At 37.0% G+C, this 21,267-nt stretch overlaps 1 protein-coding gene across 4 annotated transcripts in view; it reads right to left on the bottom strand.

Moving 5' to 3' along the window:
* Positions 1-5,108: 5,108 nt before the first annotated feature.
* Positions 5,109-21,267, bottom strand: part of LOC106623281 (fatty acyl-CoA reductase wat) — a 101,272-nt gene continuing 85,113 nt past the window's right edge. For all 4 annotated transcript variants that reach the window (XM_036373304.2, XM_036373305.2, XM_070107684.1 and 1 more), the window contains 9 exons: positions 21,112-21,245; positions 12,412-12,486; positions 10,058-10,170; positions 9,564-9,812; positions 8,826-9,081; positions 6,629-6,821; positions 6,329-6,568; positions 5,998-6,255; positions 5,109-5,326 (listed from right to left, as the gene is read on the bottom strand). In XM_036373304.2, coding sequence (XP_036229197.2) covers positions 5,236-5,326; positions 5,998-6,255; positions 6,329-6,568; positions 6,629-6,821; positions 8,826-9,081; positions 9,564-9,812; positions 10,058-10,170; positions 12,412-12,486; positions 21,112-21,172 — 1,536 coding nt within the window. In that variant the 5' untranslated portion in view covers positions 21,173-21,245 and the 3' untranslated portion in view covers positions 5,109-5,235. The remainder of the gene's footprint in view (positions 5,327-5,997; positions 6,256-6,328; positions 6,569-6,628; positions 6,822-8,825; positions 9,082-9,563; positions 9,813-10,057; positions 10,171-12,411; positions 12,487-21,111; positions 21,246-21,267) is intronic.

The following is a 21,267-nucleotide window of genomic DNA, read 5'->3' as shown; positions in this document are numbered from 1 at the left end:
TGCAAGGGCTTGGAGAGTTAGGGTCCGATTTCAACAATTTGTACACATTTTTTTATTTCGATAATACTGTAAATTGAAAGAATCACATGGAATTCAAAATTGTGATACATGGTTGTAGGGCGATTTCGCCTCTTTCTCAATGTGGCATAAGAATGTTGGTTGAATGTGGTGCAAAAGCCCTTGAAGTATAAAATTTCACTTAAAGATTGGCGGTGCCATGCCTATTGTCCAATTTTGGCATCCGCTCCTATGAATCAATCCATGTCATATTAGATGTAAAATTTAATGTTTCTAACGTATTTAGCTACGCGCTTTGACTAGTTTTCAATTTCACACTGTCGCATGAGATGTCGAAAAGATTTGTCCTGATAAGTTTAGTAGTTTGTGAGATATATACATTAGACCTATTTAGGGGGCGGGGCCACACCCACTTTATAAAAACTTTTAAGCCCCAAATGTATCTCCCTATTGCGATTCATTGAACCAAATTACAGTTTTGTGTCTTAATTATTATTTGAGCATGCTTCAAATACGAGAGAAATATAGCAAACACGCCATATATTACAACTTCTCTTCGGCCACTACTAGCAGCAACACTTTTGGCATAACCATCCGCTTTCTGCTTAGCAACCATACTGTGGCTACAGTGTTTGGTTGCGGCTGCCACTGGTGTTGTTGTGGCCTTCCTCGAGCTTGGCTTAGCTTCAGCACCCTTGCTAGTGCTAGTCTTTGTACCGGATGTTTTCGAGCTCGAGCGCTGCTCTCTTCTCGGAACAACTAGTTAGTCCCCGCTACCCAAGTAAGACTATCTTATCACAGAGGGCGCCAGGTATCTATAAGCTCCGTTCGAGACTGGGCTCTTTAAAGGCCCCAGCCAAGTTGATTCTCGGAACGGGTCGCATGACACCTTAATCCAGCTTTTTCTGTACCCGCAATCATAGTAAGACTCTTCATCTGAATACTGTGCTCTTGAGTAGCAACGAACAAAAAAAAAGACAGACCTTAACTAGATACCTCCCAACTGCAACACTGTGGTACTGCTGACAAGTGGGTAGCCAATGCTCATGCCAATTAAGTCGAGGTTTTGTAATAATTCTCCCTGTTTTTTTAATGCTGATTTGTATATATCAGAAATTCTGACCTTTAGAAGCTTCCTTGACTGCCTGCCTACAGGTAACAACTCTTCTATGTTTAAAAGTTTTCTGACTACGCTTTACTACATTACTCGGACAAAGTTTTTGAACTGATTTCTCCATATTTCCTTGCTTTCTCCGATACTGTGCCATATTATTGATCGCATAAAATCATAAAATTGATGTTGCAAAATGCATATGTACAGTAATTTCATTACCTTGATAGCGACATTTATGTTTAACAACATACTAACTATACCTATATATATGTATGCATGTGTTTAGTCCTTATGTATGAGTATATCTGGTGCTTGAGTAGCTCATTTAATTTGCACTTCAGTGAAGCAAATCATTTATCCCAGCAAAAAAGCATAAGCTGCACCAACATGCAATTACATTTACACTAATACACGTGCATACATGTATACACCCCCTTGCATATTGGCCTGCTTTTGCACCCACACACACACTAACACAAACTAAAGTTGATCTCATATCAAAGTTTAGTTGCCTAACACACTCTCAGCTCGGCGCAAGTGCTTTAATTGAGAACATTTTGATGTCATAATTTTGAAGTATACTTTTAGGATGCTTAAATTACTTCAATCAACAATGGTCCGGCCACATGACCAGGGTTGGCTAGGGCTTGATGATGCGAATGAGGGTGGCTTGTGGCGGTGTTAAACTTGTATGCCACAACACTACAACTTTGCCAGCCAAAACATAACTCAGTCGTCTGTGATGCAACGTCGGGCACAGCAAACAAAGTTTTATGTAGAGTTCCTCACATTTCGGTACAAGTTTTCTAGGTTAGCGACAGTGACGCTCAACGAGAGTTGTTTGAGGGGGAAGGCACTCGCAAGCGCAGGGTTGACAAAACAGGCATTAGGGGACGTTTAGGTATTTAAATTTTGAAATATGTTGCAAATATTAAGTGTAGCTACGCACACACATCCATACGCTTATACTGCACACACACACACACACACAACTGCATAGTGCGACTGAAGTTACTTTGCTGTATTTGCACTGCAACCGAGTGGATAATTGCATTCTCGATGTCTCCGTCGCATGCGTGAACTTTATTGTGTATGTGTGTATGTGTGTGTGTGGGTGTAGATTTAATAACCGTTATGTGATAGCATTCTCACACACAAAGTGCTCGAATGCGTGCCTACAGGGTACACACCAACTAGTGTAGCGATTTTCAATTCGAATTTGCTGTGGCTCCGGCATGTGAAACCCAATTTTGAAGTTGTTTGATTGGAGCCAAATTAGTTCAAGGCAAAGTAAAATGGAAGCCAAAAAATGTTTAAAGGTAAACTATTTCGATCCAGTGCTGAATGTGGTTAGAGGGCGGTGATATGTCGTTGAGATAAACCAGTTTTATATTAACTTATAATGAATTTTGAATGATATTCGTATTTATAGTAGTATTTTTTTATGTTAGGTTAGGCATCTATGGCTGAACCTCAAGATGGGATGCCACTTCGACTGCTATATAAAATCCTTTGTGAAGAAAAAAAACTCCACTAATTAGAACCTAGAAGTTGTCTGATCGTCTTGAGTCAATCAGAAATGTGCTTAGACATAACTTCTTATTTATATTCTCGCTAGCTCGCTGCGATGGCAGACGCTGTGAGATCCGTGATGTTTTAGCCTTAGTCTCGAAAAGACAGGACAGACAAGATAGTAGCCTTGAGATATTTCTAACCCGTTTTTTTCCCTACAGCTTCTACAATTGGCAGCCGGTAATATTCTTAGTTTTGGCGCATGGATATCGTTAGGGAAATTACCATTTAGAACAACGACGACTATAACGACTCATATTCTACTGATAGTGAGGCCGAGCATCCTTTTCTTATGAACTCATTTGGTTTGCCTGACACCCATACTCGATTTAACAAGATGACACTCGATGCCGTTGATAGTGAGGTTCTGTATTTCTTAACTAGGCTCGAATGCAGGGTTGATAGTTTGCTATCGGAATGGATAATAACTTATCTGAAGGCGGTTCTCCGCAGCTACAAATCTACGGCTACCTTACCAGTGAGTTTGGCTTAAACTACGCTACAAAACAAAAAGTGTTAGGAAGGGAATTGCCATTAGCCTCGAAATTAATGAAAATGGTAATGATAATGATAATGTTAACGGTAATGGTAGTAGTAATGATATTAGTAATGGTAATGGTAATGGTAATGGTAATGGTAAGGGTAATGGTGATAATAATGGGACTGATAATGGAAATAATAATGGTATTGGTGATGGTAATGGTAATGGTAATGAAACTGGTGGTAGTAATGCGATTGGTAATGGTAATGAAAATGGTAATAATAATGACAATAGTTTATAATTTTCGAGAAAATATAAATAAGTTTAGAATATTTGGTTGCGCATGAAATTAGTCCAACTGTTTGAGGTTGAGGTTAGTTAAAACACTGCGATCCTCTAATTATTTTCGTATTTAAAACAAATATTTGAGTTTCGCTTTAAGCTAAAAACATATACACAAGATATTATATATTACATTACATATTCGTATAAATATGTTTGTATATGTGTGCGCTTACATATTTTACATATGTACAATATGTATATGTATATGTCTACTTAAAGTTTATTTATTCATTGGCGTATTGTATTGTATAAACAGGTAAAAGTTTTCAAAGTCTATGTTATTCGTGTCAACTCTTAAATCTCACCTGCCACTTGGCAGCCCCGAAGGGATTTATTGCGCTCGCACAGACGCTTGCCATTTACGTGCGCCCGCCGACAAAAGGTCGCCTTTAAAACTTTATATGCCTTTTTATGTAGCATTTATAAGCGTATTTATGCTGATGTGCCTTTGTACGTGTGTGTGAGGTCACATATGTGTGTTGTTGTTGTGTGTGCCATCTTGCGCAGAGGCAGCAGCGCCTTTAGGCATTTTTAACTTGCGTGCTTTCGCACTCAAATAAACCAGCTCGGTCGCCGGCGTATCACACACACACACACAACGCTCTTGTCATAAGACTCCGTTCGTCTTTAAAGAAAAGTGAGCTTTGGGCTATATTCTGTCATAAGTAAGTTTGTTCGAGTTCAGGTGACGAAGTATTTGCATTTTCTCGTTGTGAGTATGAAAGGTTGTGCGCTATGGTATATGAAAAGAATATTTCACCGGTCATGCGTTGCGAGTGTGGTTTGTCAAATGCACAATATACTGATGAAGTGTACATGTGTTGAAAGAAGGAAGTATCAAGTCGCAAGTGATGAAGCTCGGAGGCATTTTTTACTTTTATTTTATGTATTTAATCGTAAGAATACCAAAATAGCTCTTCTCTTCTCAATATTTTATTCACAAATTTCAGGTCCCATTTCAATATATTATATTATATATAGGTATATACTCGTATAGTACATATACCAATATCAATATCAATATCAATATCTATTAGGGCGAGTAAAAAAATCGAATATAATTTTTTTGGCTTTGTACTCTGAAAAATAGTTTCTTAGACCTCTCTAAGAAAGTCTCTCCAAGCATGAGCTCTTATTGTATTTTGTAGTAAATTGAAAGCTTTACAAAAAAGATAGGTCTTAAACGATTTTTTCGTTTAAAGGATATTAGCGGTTGAAGTTTGATTATTTTAAGGAAATTTTTTTAAGCCTCCTCTGACTAACTTATATGATAATATAATATGATAAATATGCCTCAGTTTAATGTTAGTTAAGAGACACACTTTGCTGACAAGTTCTATAGAAGGGGAGTTGCGACTGAACCTTGTTTTACTTCGATTAAAATGATGGCTCTCTTAGTAGGTTTATCTTCAAAGTTATGTTTTTAAATTGTTCATAATAAAGTTAATAAGATTAATATACCTAGCATATACATATAAAGCCTTGTTTCTATATAATTATACATACCCATAATGACACAGCAACCATTACCCTTTTACTTTACAGTCTTCAATTTCTAGTATAGCCAGTGAACCTATATTTATATTTTAAACTGTGATTTATAAATTTATATTTATTTTTCGCATTTTGCACATATGTATTTGGAAAAAAAACTTTAGAAAACACTCGTTATTAGTAATTAAAAGGGAAATAAGCTAAATGACTGCTAGAAAAAGAAGAAATTAGTAATCTTATATAATAACGCTAACACCAGTGAGTAAACAATAAAGAGCGTCGTGTAGTGCAGCAATTTTAGCCTGAAAGAGAAAGAGAAAAATAATTAATAAAAAGTCTATATATATGTACGAAAGCTTAAAGATAGTTATTAAAATATCAACAATCTCTCATATCGAAAGAGAAAAACTGATTCTTTCAAAAAGGGTACAATACCAAAATATATATATTTGTATTTGTTTATGTCATTATTTATGCTTTAATTATGGTAAATTATTCTTCCAAATTTTTCGAAACAATTAATATTCATTTTCGAACGGTTACCGAAAACGAAGTCGGTACGTAATAATCTCTCAGAAACTATTCGAAGAATATTTCTTTACTTGTAAAATAGTATTTTGTTTTTTATCCAGATAAAACTATGGGAAGATATATCGATACCGATTAATTCTATTGATAGTTTATTGCATAAAAATATATTTCAAATACTGCCGAATAACTGTTACGTAGCAAATAACAAGTAATTAAGATTAATATTATAATACCATGAAAAATTGTCGATTGTTTATATTAGCATTTTGATTGCGTAATTTATCGATTAAATCGACCGAATTTTAACTACTATATTTATATCTTTTCTTATTCCAATCACAGACTTCAATTCTTACTATACACTTTTGCCAATACTTTTTTAATTTAGTACGCCCCTTCCCTCACTTCTAATTTTGTTTTGTATAGCGTATTTAAAACTTACCGCGCATGACGTTTGATCGATTCCGGCACACTTCTAGGATCATCCTTCACCACATACAAACGTAACCCCACCAAACTGACTCGAAATAGTTCCTTCCAATCGAGATGACGCATATCGAAGCCGAATATTTGCTTATCGGCACCTTCCAGTTTCGCTGATAATGTGCGCACGTTATCGTTATCGAATTTGAAATCATTAGAACTGAAGTATTCCATCACAGAGCAGAATTTGTGTATTTTACGGTAGATTTTTAACATTCTGAAATGATACCGAAAGTTAGCAATTAATCGATTGTTGTTATTATAGTTTTAATAAAATATATTTATCAAACCTTGGTTTCTTTCCAACTACAACCATTGATAAATCCATAAACATCGCTGGCACTGTGTGATACAAAAAGGATAAGATCACAAATTGCCAACGCCAGGGTACGATTGTGAAGCGTGGATACCAAATCGATTTGCGCATTGGTATATTGCAGCCATATTCGAAACCATATTCCATATACTCCTTCCAAGTGACCATATTGTCGGCATCTGGCACATAGTTGTAGATGGGCGGTGTATCGTAACTGTAAGATAAAAATATTTCACCATAAATTTTGCTAATTCTTCTTCTCACTATCACTTACGTATTGCGTGCAATATCCCAGGCGCTAGCTAATAGCGCATTTACCGACAAGTCCACTGGCACTATGTTTGCTTTGTTGTCCACCTTCCCGCTAAAGACACGCAACACACCGGAGCCGATGCCGACGATTATGCCACACGGTCCATACATGTTATCGATCCAACCGGAAATGGGTTCTTTGTATGTGGTGATAACTGTAGCGGAGGAAGAATTTAAATATAAATGAAACTAATAACAATAGTTGGAAAAGCGTAAGGAGTGCTCCGAAGACTACACTTTTGAAAGTAGTACACAGCAGTTGAAGAACCCTCTTGAAGTGTGAGCAAGACCGACCAACAAGTTATTCATGTGGTTTACCAAATCATAGAAGGTTACAAGCTCATTATTGTCTCAACCGCATCACATGGCTTAACCCGATATCAGAAATAGTTTTAGTTGGGTTCCAAGCTACGTATTTTAAGTAAAGTTATATTCCATTTGATCTATCTAACCCCAGCCTTTGATTTGCTTCAGCAAGCACATACACATACTTCTTTCAGTGTTATGATCATTAAAAGCCGATACAAATTTCATTTTTTCATTACAGAAGACTCCCTGTACTCATTATACTTTTTGGTACCAAACTCGAACTTAAATTGTTCAGGCCTTTCTCTTTACTATCAAAACTAATTTGCTAGTGGTTTTAAGCTCCGTTGTAATGAGAAGAATTTTTTTAGGTAACGGAATCTACTGAGTATCGAAAGGTTAGAGACCTTCACTACCGCAGTGACAATCTTTAGAACTTCCTTCTCAAATGTAATAAATTTACTCTGGTGAAGTTCATGCATACACATATAGGTATATTTTGTACCGATAATTAAAAATGTAAAAGATCTCTATCTTTTAACAGTGTCTAGAAAGAGGTTTTCGAACTAGTTCCGCGGGTTAGTGTCGAATCACTGCATATATTCTTCTTTAATTTTCGGCGCATACTAAAGGAAAAGAAATAGTAAAATATTTCTGTTTTTTGTTACTATTTGACATGTGGTTTTCGAACCAATTTGGATCTAGTGTTGGACTGCCTGTATGAATAATTGATGTTATATAGCTCTATGTATTCTTTACGCTGAAAAACATTTTATGCTGATACTAAAAAAAAGATGAGTTGGTATTTGTATGGTTTGAGCTTTTCGAAAGAACTCTAGGTACATGGGTTGAGTTCTCTATATTGATTGGTCTTGCTTAAGGAATTTTTAGCGATTTGGCATCAGGTTTTTGAACCGATTCTGAAAGAAACATTAATGTCGATGAATGAGTAAAGGATTTTCAAAATTCCAACCATATCCAATACCAATTTTGCCGTCCTGTATTGGACCATCTCTCCATTGGATTTAAAGATCTTTTTCAAGACCTCTATGTATTCATTGGATTTAAAGATCTTTTTCAAGACCTGCGTGTATTCACTAAACTGAAATTTTCGTCGGCCGAACTGAGTTCAGGTCGATTTTCTGCAGTAACAACAAAAACAACCAACAAATGAAAAATTGCTTCGAAGAATGGTGGGTTAATATTTGACAACCCCCAGCAGACAACTTCTAATTATAATTCATACCGATTTAACATTCTAGCAAAAAAAATTCAATCTTAAGAAAACTTGTTAACCAAATTTGCGGCACAAAGTCATCTCTTAAAACAACGCAAAAGCCAACCGCACTTGAGCCAGCAAATATCGCTTGTGAAATGAATTATTTTGCCATGGCTTGCTATCGACTCGTGTCATTCACAAATCCTTAGTAAAATCGTGCGGCATTATTACATTGAATTGGCCGATTTTACATAGTACAAGGATTACCACTTGTAGTATTACTGCTTGTCAACTGAGACGCCGGAATTGCCTGAAACTGAGGTGTGTGGCACCTGGACAATCGACTTTTTGCAATTTGTACCTTATAGCAAATGCTTATGGATGTGCTGACTGCTGAATTTGGTTTTAAGCAGCAACAACAAATAGTAGAACAAAAATAACAACTAATAGAACAACAACAACAAGTAAAAAACAAAAACAACAAGTTGTAGAACAACAAGTATACCAACAACCAAATTCGCAGTACACGAAAGCAATTTCCTAGCTTTACTGCCGTGGCTTGTTCTTGTTGGTGTTGTCTATAGCAATCATTGTTGTTGTCGGAGAAATCACAATTTCATTAAATAAATCTTACCAATGCCTGGCCGAAATATCGTCACTGGCAATTTCTCCGCATAGTTTTGCACAATATCCTCCGCCAGGACCTTAGTGTATGTGTACGTGTTCGGATATCCTTTGATTATGGTCGCTGTCAGCTCGTTGAGCGTATGCTCATCGAGGCACTCGCCCAGCTTGCAGGCATTCTCACCGGTAATGGCGCTGTGATAGAAACGCTCCTGTATATAGCGATGATTGCAATGGGCAAAGGCTGTCGAGACGTGTACGAAGGCCTGTGGGTTGAAAGAGAGAAGAGAGAGAGAGAGATGGGAAGAGAAAGAAAAAAGTAAAATGAAATGAAAGTGAGATACTTGCGACAACAAAACGGTAAATAGAAACATAAATTGCTTGACACACACAAACACACACATACACACATGGATAGAAGTGTATATATAGACGCACGCAAAGTTTGTCAGGTGGCAACTACATATGTATAGGTATGTATGTGAGTTTGCAACGGGCAAATTGAAATCGCTTCCTAATAACAAAGCCACACACGCCTACATACCATATACACACACACATACAAACACAAGCACAGTGGACACTATCGAGTTTGCGGACGAAATTACCGAACCTCCATTATTTTACACAAAGTTTCAGCTGAATTCCACCTATTCTGTACAAATGTGTCGGTATATGTGTGTGTGTGTTTGTGTGCGTGCATATCCTTTTAGCCAAGTATCATTCAGCGATTACGGTCCGAGCTTACCTTCAAGTGGACAATCTCCTTCGCCAGCTGCAATATCTCCTTGGTGCCGTTCACATTTATGGCAATGGCCATTTTCAATTTCTCATCGAAACGCACCGTCGCCGCCCCATGAATGACAATGTTTACATTCTCCTTGATTAGCTCACGTTCGGTTTGCGTGATGCCCAACGCGGGCAGCGAGCAATCACCGCTGATGATAGTGATTTTCTGCCGATACTTGGGATTGCATTTTTTCAATTTCTCAAACACCTGGACGGCAAGCACGTTATGAAAAGTGTGGAAAAAAGAAACAAACACAGATACTAAAATAAATACTAATAATAATAAATGCCGAGAAATATTGAAAGAACAAAACAAACGGAAAAGGTAAAAATATTGGCTTATAAAATGCAAAAAAAGGTTCCTTTATACAAGCAAACGAAGTGTTTAGCTTGCGTTTTAGCCTATAACGCTATATAACTATATAAATATATGTTTGTATAAGCATCACTTACTGGATCATTGAACAGATCGTCGATGCGTGAGTAGACGTCTTTGCCCTTTTTGGTGCGAATGAGCAGATAAATTTGAGCCACTTCGGTGATGCGCAGCAATTTTTCTATTATGACTGGAAAATATGACAACAACAACAGAAAAAGGAATTAAATAAAATAAATGAACAAAAGAAGGGTGAGATAAAAGTGCGTATGTATTATTTACTTGTGGTTTCTATACCAAAAGCCATCAAATACAAACGGCGCGTAAAAATTATAAGGCAACTGCGGTTTTAGTTTAATAATTTTCTGCTAAACAAATTTTACATAAAACAAAATATGCGCTTTTATTACTTGATACTTATTTAGCAGCAATTTATTTAAAAAAATTACGAGCACAACAAAGAAATAAGCTGAAAGTGTATGTATCTGTTATGAGAGAGGCAGCTAATGTAGTGTGCGCCTAGGCTAAGTTTACGCTAAGGTGAACATGTGAAACACTTTTAACATTCTTTCAGTAATGACTGAATCTAAAATAACAATTGTGAGAATAATAATATACAATAGATGACACTAGTTAAGGCTAACTAAAGACTGTCACGTCATGGGTTGAGTATTCGAAACTCCGGAGCAGTATAAAATACATTATAGGCAGACACTTTTCAGTTAATGACCATAATATCGAAAAAATTAAAGAAACGGTCCTTCAAAATTGTGTGTTGTGTTAGCAGCAGAGAAATTCCATAAGATCTCAACATCTTTTATACAACGACTCAACATTATTTGGTTAGTGTTTTGGGTATAAAGCGTGTCATTGCTAGATTCATACCAATGATTTGCAAAACCTACGTCGAGTTGAGCTAACAAAAGAGATACTTGGTAAAATAGCTGAGGACCCCACAATCATCAAACGCATTCTTACTGCTGACGAGACGTAGTTTTGTGAATGTGACGTCGAAGCTATGCAACAATCTAGCCAATGGCTTTTCAAAAATTAGCCGAAACCAAAAAGACCAAAATTTACTAAAGGCTTTAAAGGTCCGCATCAAATTCGTTCGACTATTCATTAAATTGACAATCTAAGAAGATTTTAAATTACGCATCTGTAGACATAGTTTAAGGACATTGAAACACCTTACATTTATTGAAACGTTTCGCCGGATAACCAATTGAAATTCCCGAACTTCTAAGGATCGATATGAATCCTAAACATTATCAGCAGTACTATTTTAATCATACCATCAAAAAAATTTTGAGCTTGCTAGAACTGGTACTTTAGTCTCAATAACTGCGGTAAAGAGACAAAAACTCTTCGCTCTCAGCAAGGTCCACTTATCAATGGTTGTAGGAGTTTTAACTGAACACTGCGCGATTAGGGTTCATGCATGGGATAGAATCATCTCAACACTTCTTACGCGAAAGTCCTGCTTTTGCCAGATCAAGGCAAAAACTCCTCGGATCCCATACTTTTAAGCAGCCAAGTGAAATAGCGGAAATATAAATAAAACGCTTATGCATATTTGTGATAGGATCAGGACGTTTTTTCCGATTACTGATATCCTACAGCAGCAGTTTTAGTTTGTCATCACAAAAGGCTGTACATAACAGTCTAAGTGTGACCCCATCTCATTGCTGATGGATCAGCCGTCTAACCAAACCTACTTGTAACTTAACCGGCAGATAATAACTCTCCCAATAATTGAAAAATCTTGCCGTTAGAAGCAGTCGTAAACGCGACTGTCAAAGGAATGGCGTTCCATTAAAAATCTTTAGCGATTGCGATACCATGTATCTAACATTTAAAAGAGCAGTATTTAATAGTAACAATCAGTGAAAATCACAAGAGATGAGTTTTTAATCGGACTACCAATCCTTTAAGTATTCCATGAACTTGGGACTCTATTCGAAGCATTAAAACAAAAGTTTCGCGGATACACCAATTGCAGATGTTCAATTCACAAAGGTCTGTTCTAATACCCAATCGCCTAATCGTTTGGACACTTCATAAAGTTCACCATAAGCCGATGATGTGCGAGAAATTATTTATTTGCTACAAAGAAAATTGGTTTTAAATGGAATAAGCGCTGAAAGCCCAAAGGACATTAAACATCCCTTTAACAATATATATGTATATACATAGCTATGACAAGAAAAAGTCTGGATTTTATGATTCTCTAGTAGATGGTTCAACTTGAAGTTTTTTAAAAATTGGAAAATGTTACGCAGTACTTTTACCTTGAAAGGATAATATAATAAAATACTGTGTTAAAATTATAATTCGACGTCTTGAGAGCCGAACGGTATCATAAGCAAATTCGTTTATAATTTTCACATTTTGTCTGTGAAGACACATATCACAAAGCACCAATACTTACTTTTGCCAAAGAAACCGGTTCCGCCGGTGAGAAATACGCCCTTATCCTTGTAAAATTTCTGTATTGGCGACTCATCTGCAAAAGAAAAACAAAATCCAGAGCATAAATATAATAAACGAAATATTTCGTATAGTCAGCATTTAATATTAAAGAATAAATTGGTAAGCAAGCGAAAATAAATTCATGCTTGTGTCGGCGCTCACACACCCACACACACACGCGCACATTTATATATGATAATCATATGTTACATTCTCATGTAGATGACTGCGACAAAAAATGCGCAGCAACTTAATGACACTTTCGAGGTACTCGTAAAATTATGCAAGTGCCTAGCTATCGCCACGTCAGCCGTCAGCCGTCACCCACCATCCACCATCCACTAGCCAGCGCTTCGCCTCTCCGTCGGTGATTCATTATGAATGCGCATTTTGGACGATGCAAATAAGTAATCAAATGGCAAAAGCGCTGAGCTGTGCTTGAATTTTTCTCGAATGCGTGCATTGCGTCTGCGCGTAATTACATGACACGATGATGCATAAGCACACACACAAACATGGGTGGTAAAGAATTGACTCGAATATAGTCTAGGGGATTAGTTATAGCAGGCTTCAACTAGTACAATATAATCTACTTTCTAATTATTTTTAAACTAGTACAAAAACGGCTTAAAAGGGGATACGAAGAACTTAGCCCTTGTTTTCCGAAATTACACCAGTAACTTTACGAAATTTAAGTGCGATTTTTGGTTATATATTGTGGTTATTATTCTTGGCCAATCCATCAACCAGCTATAGAGCAGACCTCTTATCTTTTCCACCTACAGAAGCTCCATTCCAATGTAGTGACGTATTCATCCTCTCAGTGAACCCCCTGACCTAGTTTTATTGTTGTCGTTGCGAGATTATCACTAAGTAAGGTCCCGTAAATATAAATCTATATCTCTCAGTCTATGAAGTCCTATTCAATCAAATTAACTGAGGGCTCAATAAAGGATCCGTTTTGTAAAGGTCCATAGAGTCTAAATGTAAGCAGTGTCCATTATTTAATCAGGTTTAGCATAAATATTATATAATATTACAGATCGAAATAAATAGGAAATCTGACAATTATGTAAACTATTTGTCAACTTAATATTTTTTATAATAATTCTGAAGAAACTGACAATTAGATCTCGGATTGATATTATAGGCTATAGCTGGAATTTTTTCTATCTTTGGATTGTCCTATTTAATGAGATTAGCGAGAGCTCGAAATCCCGTCCAACCCTGTTGGATAAAAATTTCAACTACTCATAGTTTTGTGGTAGATTTATGACAATTTCTTGGGTAACTGTGTTATATCTACGCTATCTACACAAATTTCCTGCTTGCGGAACATTATGATAGAGCTAAATCGTGTCTCATCGAAAAAACGCTTAAGAGTCCGGGCCAGAGCGGAGGTGGCTGCCATCAAGGTAGCAGTAGATGTACTGCTCCGAAGTGCAGCTTTCTTCAGAGAGGTGCTTTGAACTCGCTGACTGTTCGCTTAAACCTCGTCACGAAGTGCATGACCTCATTAGCAATATTTTCAAACGTATTCCATATCAGACATGCATGGATGCCCGGTCACAGCGGAATCGGCTCAAACTCCAAAGCCGATGAGCTTGCTAGGGAGGGCGAGCTTTTCCCAATTTCATCAGATTGGAAGCAAGTTGGTTATCCGATGTTGTCTTGTCTTCTAGCGTTGAAATTTTGGATCCCCATGCTGGTCAACAACGAGAACTTGTGCGACTGCGAGATCCTTCTGACTCGAGGTAACCATAAGAGGTCCTCCGAACTCGTCTCTCCGAACCTCTAACGCCACTTGCGAACCTAGCCAAGTTTCTGGAATTGATATTAACCGCCTTAATAAATTTGTGATAAGCTCAAAACACTTCATATATCTATGAGCATCTGGTGATCGACTGGTGTTTATGGGTAACACAAAGTACGACTATTATCTATCCAATGAATTCCATCAATTTAGGATCAACCCTACTACAGACCTGTTTCAGACAAGAAGGCTCTTAGTTATCAATCAGTCCTTGCTTAAGTCCGCGCTATCGTAGAAATACATTATTATCGTTATCTTTACATCGTTGTAGAGATCATATGAATAGATCATAAAACGTTTTTTTTCATATCGGAACATCGTTTCAAAGCACTTCAGCGTTGTTCAGGGTTCGACGACTCATAAAAGATGACAACTGAATCAAGAGAGAATATCAGAGTAGACGTTTCGGTCCATAACATAGAGGTGTGGTCAAAATAGTATGGCATATATTTTTACATAAATAGTGGAGCTTCAAAAATTTACGCTACGTGAAATACATAAATGGAGACTATCGAAGGCTCCATTTTCTCTTAACAAAGCTAATTACAGTTCGCTCGAGTCACATTCCAATTCATTGCTGGGTTCGTGTGCTCATAATATGTGCGCCATTAAATCTATTCGCTGATTGACTGCTTGAATGAGTAAAACTGACAAACTTGACATCGAAAGTGGCGAATTTTTTTACACGCTTACAATACTCACAAGCTTACAAAAGTTCACACACGTGCGTACCCTCATCCGCGCGCCATCTGCTCATGTGTGCAATAATTTCGTCTGGTCTGGTCGTCACTCTGACGTTTTCTTTGTTCATTATTGTCATCATGATGACACCATAAATTATAAGTGGCCAAAGCGTTTGTTGACAAATATATACAACAAATATTGACGCGATTGTTGTTGTAGTTACTGTATACATTGCTTTAACTGTACGCAAATACAAGCAACGCCCATAGATTGTTGCTGTGCATATTACGACCGTTGGATCAGGAGTTAATACTCATCACCTGCATTCTCTTAGCGTATCTGCAACTCCCCGCGTAGCAATTATCTGTGACAGTTTGTGGCTTTTTGCGCGTCACACGAAGCGGCAATTTAGCAGGGGTTTTATTCCCACACAGTTTTGGGGTTAATATAATATGTAGTTGCTTGTGAAAGAATAGAGGGTATTTTTTAGGAAACGTTTTTTTAAATCAACTTAATTGATTCCTTTTCGAAGAGAGATGTCTGTTAGGAAAATCGATTTCTTTAATGGTGCGCTTTCGCATTATTGAGAGTTAATAAATAATGCTAATTACTCCTTTAGTAGATGGTAACACCGGTACTTTAGAGGAGATTTCGGTACAGTGTTTTCAGGTATCCTCAGATGGATCGATATCTGAATCCAATACAGCACGATAAGTTTATAGTTTGCAGGATATTACAAATGGATTTGAGTTCAATTCAACATTTTGCAGGAGACTAAAGAATAACTTTTTAGAAGAAATTCAACTTATTGAGGAAGAAGTAAAGAATTGTTGCACTTTTGCTCGAGTTCTTAAGCCACTCGGTACCAGATATGTATCAGAACTAAAAATATTTTATGGTTTTGGTGAAATTTTCAGACTAATAAAGATTAGATAACAAAGCCCATCATCTGACTAGGTTCTACGTCATATGCAGAAAGATTGGGATCCAACCGGAAAGTAAAGAAAATCTATAGCTAAACCCGGAACCTGTCTAGTGGATCGATACCCAAATAATTAATTCTGAGTTTTGTAAGATTAGCTGGCATCCTTCCACCAATCGACGACCAAAAGAAACTGAGTTACGTATTATTAGGTTTATGTAATCGTAGCGGGGTCAACTATGTGATCAGGTTTTGCAAAAACATATGATTTTTTCCGAATTTTGTAGTTTTACTCAGCAGCTCTTAAGCGGATTGGAATCCATACTAAATATTTGGTTAGAATTCCTGGATAGCTTTGAACTCAGAGGCAAGCAAGTAATTTCTCAGAAAATGTGAGGGCAAATGCATCGCAATTAGAGCAGAGCCAATAATATAAGCAGGGTTTGCAGTACACTTGTGCGGGACCTAGGGTATACAGAGTTAATTTTAAGGTCAAGTTTTTTAAGAATTTTATGACGAATGGGTACTAACCGTAAACAGCTCATCATTCAATCTAGTTCACTCCTCAATACTCAATACTGAGATCCACTTCAATCAACATAGGTCAAGGATATTAAGCCATTAGATTATGGTTCGTAACTAGATGATATGCTTATAGATAGATAGATATACATATTAATATATATGTCGGGGAATTTGATTGAGCAATGTGCTATAAATGAGAAAATTATGGTCTATCCAACCAATAAATAAAAATTCTTCTGTGTTCTGGAAAGCGCTTACGGTCACAGCGGAACCGTAGAACTCATTCAACAACGTCGCGTTACAACATTTATTTTTTCCCGCGCGGGTTAGCCTCAACATGTGCCTTACAACGAAACTTCTGTTATTTCTACCATGAGCTTCATTGGCTGAGTGTCAGATGGTCACTGAACGCTCCCAAAGCCATTCATCAACACCAAAATTTGTGTGAAGAATGTGTGGAGGGGACGGTCTCTGAGCCATGAAGTGGAAAACCCAATTTCGTCAATCAACAACTGGCCGGGACTGTCTGCGTATGCGCCCGCGCCGCGAAGACTCCTATTAACGCAGTTCTTTGCAGTGTTATTGTCACCGCGAAGCTCCGCTAATGCAGGTTACAGCGCGCCATCGATACCGTTAATCACAAACATGTGCGTGCCAGCCCGAGCATAAACGCGTTTGGCTACAACAACAATAACGACGCCGCTTTTGGCAGTTTCGCGATGCCATCAACACTTGCCACCACACCGCGGCACATGTGCAGCATGCAGACACTTGAAATTAGCATTAAAACGCGACACAGCTGCTTAGCTGGCAAATTACAATAACAACAACATTGGCAATTACAATGTAACAAACGTTTTGACGCGTCGAGTGCCTCACACACGCACACACATATACAGACCTATCTATATGCATACTTGTATCTCCGCATTTGTTTGCAAACATCTGCGAAATTACAAGCAGCTACAACAACTACAACAGCGACAACGCCGACAAGGAAAAAGCCCACAACCAGCTATAACCAGGCAAAGCTTCAGTCAATCAACAATCACATTGAGCGCATCAGCGACGACAATGGCGTACACATGTTAACGGTACAATTGCAGCAGGCATCCAGCAGACAGCCGCGCAGCCGAGCATATCAGCGAGTGGCCTTGTATAACCGACAACAAAGCGCATGCAGACAGTCTGCAGTTGGCGGGCACCCGCTATCGGCCAGATAACCAGCGTCAACCACGTTAAGTACGGATGCCATGAAACAACAACTGCGCTGCCACATACAGGCACCGTATAAGCACATACATATGTATGTGTACTCGTAAGCAGGCAATTGTTGGTGTTGCATTTTGGTTATCATAAATGTTGCGGTTCTCGCCGCTAACATTGTTGTTGTCGTTGTTGGTGTTGTTTTTGTTGTCCATCGCTTGCTTGAAGTGCTTTTGTGTTTGCCTATGCTAATTGGCTTAATGCATTTCGAGCACTCTCCAAGTCGCCCACTCGACGTTGCCAGCTGAGAGGTTAGCTTGGAGTGGGTAAAGCGGCGACACACTCGAGCGCCGAGGATGTGCATAACAATGGTGCAGCAATCTAGCTGAGTGAGAGTTTTTTCTGTGTTTTTTTTGTTCATTTTTTTTTTTTTTTTGCTGTTTGTCGCACATTATGTCCTTAGGGTTGCACCCACTAACGCTTCTGTGGTTTTATTAGTTTTTCAACGCGTTGAAGCGTCGATTTTTATTAATGGAAATATTTAACGCCTTCACAATGGATTTCATGCAGTTTTCAGCAACGATTGCATAACGTATATATTTCTGTTAATTAAATTTAATACGTAGTTATGAGCAGCATCTTGCGGAGAAAAGAACGTGTGCAAAATTTCAGATCGATATCTCAAAAACTGAGTGACTAGCTTGCGTATAAATCTTACAGACAGATAGACAGGCAGACAGCTGGGCTAAATCGACTCAGCTTGTCACGCTGGTCACTTATGATATGTACATATATATTTCATAAGCTTCCGGATGCTTCCTTCTGGGTGTTACAAATCTCGTGGTAAATCGGGCTATATTGTCGAGAGTATACAAATTAAAAATTTACTCAAATTTATGCAAGTTGAAATCTGAATCAAAGGGGCACTAAAAATTTTTTAATATACATTATACTGAACTTGTAAACAGCTCTCTTTTTCAAATTTCTACTCAAATTTTAAATTTAATTTTCACTCAATTTTAGCTCGATTCGAACATCCACACAAGCCCAACAGCAACAGCAGCAAAATTTTCTGGTCAGCAAATGTCGTCTTGAAGCCAGCTTCTTGAGCGTTTGAGGACGGCAGCGACATATTATATCAAACAGCCGATACACACAGTTTCGTTGTTGCCACACTAAAACCTCTCGCTTCAATGAAATTTGAATATTTTGTTCAAAGTGGAATTTTTGTGCAAATACAGGTTGTTTGACAAGTTGGTTGTTTGACAAGTTGGAAATAGCACTACTAGCTCCAATTTTTTTTCTCAAGTTGGTACATCTGTCGTGAGAACACATGCAAAGTTACAAGTCATTCTGTGAATTAATTCTTTATTTACAAGCCATTGGAAGTTGACGTGTCAGAGTATTTCTTTTAATATGGAAAAAATTGTATATTGAGCAGTGATCAGATTTTTTGTTATTGTTAAAGACACAATTCAACAAATTGAAGTATGAATTGCTTGAGCATTCATATTCACCATCCATATTCACCAGATTTGGCTGCCAGCGACTACTACCAGAGACCTGAAAGAATTTCTTTGTTGGAAAGCGTTTTTCATCGAATGAAGAAGCTATTACAGCCGTAGACGAGTATTTTGCAGAGCTGCTGGAAAGTCATTATTGGGATGGCATAAAACTATTGGAGAATCATTGGAATAGGTGTATTGAAGTTAAGGGAGATTGAATAAAAAAATATATTTCAAAAATAACTTTTTACTCAACCATTGTATCATAATATTCTAATTGGAATTCAGACTTAAAAGGAATATTAAACATTTAATAATTATTGAAAGCAGTTCAGCTCTATGTAGCATGCACTCAAAACAAAATTTAAAATCCAACTACCACTTAAAATTGTAACTTAAATTGAAATTCAGACTAAAAAAAAACAAATTATTCTCATCAGAATTTTAAATATGAGTGAAATAATCAGCGCTCGGTAATAGTTTAACTCATTGCACTCCATAAGTTAAAAATATAAAATAACTATCTAATAAATAAATCTTTAAATGCAAGTTGTTACTGCAGTTTTGACACAAATTTTTGTAACTAATTTAATTAACATTAAATCTATATAATTTTTAGTCACAATTTAAGTACGCACTTAAGTGCAATTAAACTCCGTAAGTTTTTGATTCGAATGTAGTTTATATTCTTTGCCCTAAGCCACTTCGCTTTCCATGAAAATTAATAAACTCCAATTTATACACTCGACCTCAACTTTCACTGCCTCTTAATACTTGTATATAGTTGACTTTCCTATAAACGTTATTGTAGAAATTTGAGTCCAACCAACTATGTAGAACTAATTATAAACCCATACATTTACTTAGTAACACGTTTAGACTAAGCTTAAACTATAATTAATACTAATGGTAATATGATTTCAATTAAGACTCATATAAAATTTTGTAAAGCAAAAAACTCAATTCAAATATTTTAAGTAATAAACGTAACTTACATTTAAATATACACAAATATTCTCACTCAAAATCAAATATGCGTTTACTTAAACTAAATATTTAAAGAAACAAAACTAACTTCAATTTGGGTATACTAAAAACCACTGCAACTACTTAAAAAAAAACATTAAAATCAAAACTCCAACTTAAACTCCAACTCTCAACTTCTGCAACTCACTCATTGATCAGCTCAACTACCATCAGCACCATTTTAATACAATAAACTTTTATGGTATAAACTCCGTTAGTTTTCAGCAACCTGTCAAGCGTAAGCAAAAATATGAGTACATCAGCCTGAAAATCTGAATTTTTAGTCAATTTTTTTAGCACATTTAGTCAGACATTTCACTTCATATTTTTCGACAGCTTGAAAGTTCAGACAGATTTTACGCCAACTACAACATGTTTATTATTTTGGCATACTTTTTATGTGCTTTTTTGTTGTTTCCTCAGCCATTGTCGCTGTGCTGTCTCATCATTTATCACTCAAAAGCGCGCGCTATACAAAAATACACAGCGCTGTGGTTGAGCGCTTTGGGTGGGGGAGAGGAAACGCGCGAAGGCAGAATAAAAGCTAAGCGCACTTTTTCGCCGAAAGCAGCCATCAGCGGCGCTGAAGTTATTGTCACCAGCCATTAGCACTGTTGTTATTATTGCTATTACTATTATGCTTGTTGTTGTTGTTGCTGTTTTACCATATATACATGCATATACTAAAACTTACACACAATAGACAACATATTTTCACTTGTTATGCCACAGTGATACTTTGTTGTCGTTGTTGCTGTTATTGTTGTATGTAGTTGTTTTCTTTTTTTTTTTTTGCGTCATTCTCGCTTTTACTACAAATTGTCAACAATGTCACAGTGTTGTTGTTGCACAAAAGTGACGCTCAGATTAACCCGCACCCAATTCGCCGGAGTCTATTAAATTTTCATTTCGCTTGCGCACAGTTTGTTTGTTGTTGTTGGTTTTCACGTATAAATATTTAAGTGTTGTTGTACTTACCTAAGACGGGCGTAATAAACTGATCCTCTATACTGGAGAATTCCTTTATGTTGTTGTTCATTTCTACTTGAGTTGATTAGGGTATTTTATCTTGAAGTTCGGAGTGATGTTTGGAATCAAATATTTGCAAAAATCTGGAATATATAAAAAATAACA

The sequence above is a fragment of the Bactrocera oleae genome, chromosome 2 (assembly GCF_042242935.1).
Source record: "Bactrocera oleae isolate idBacOlea1 chromosome 2, idBacOlea1, whole genome shotgun sequence".
In the NCBI taxonomy this organism is placed as follows: Eukaryota; Metazoa; Arthropoda; class Insecta; order Diptera; family Tephritidae; genus Bactrocera; species Bactrocera oleae.
Note: the sequence above shows the minus strand (reverse complement) of the source record. Positions and strands in the feature narration are given on the sequence as shown.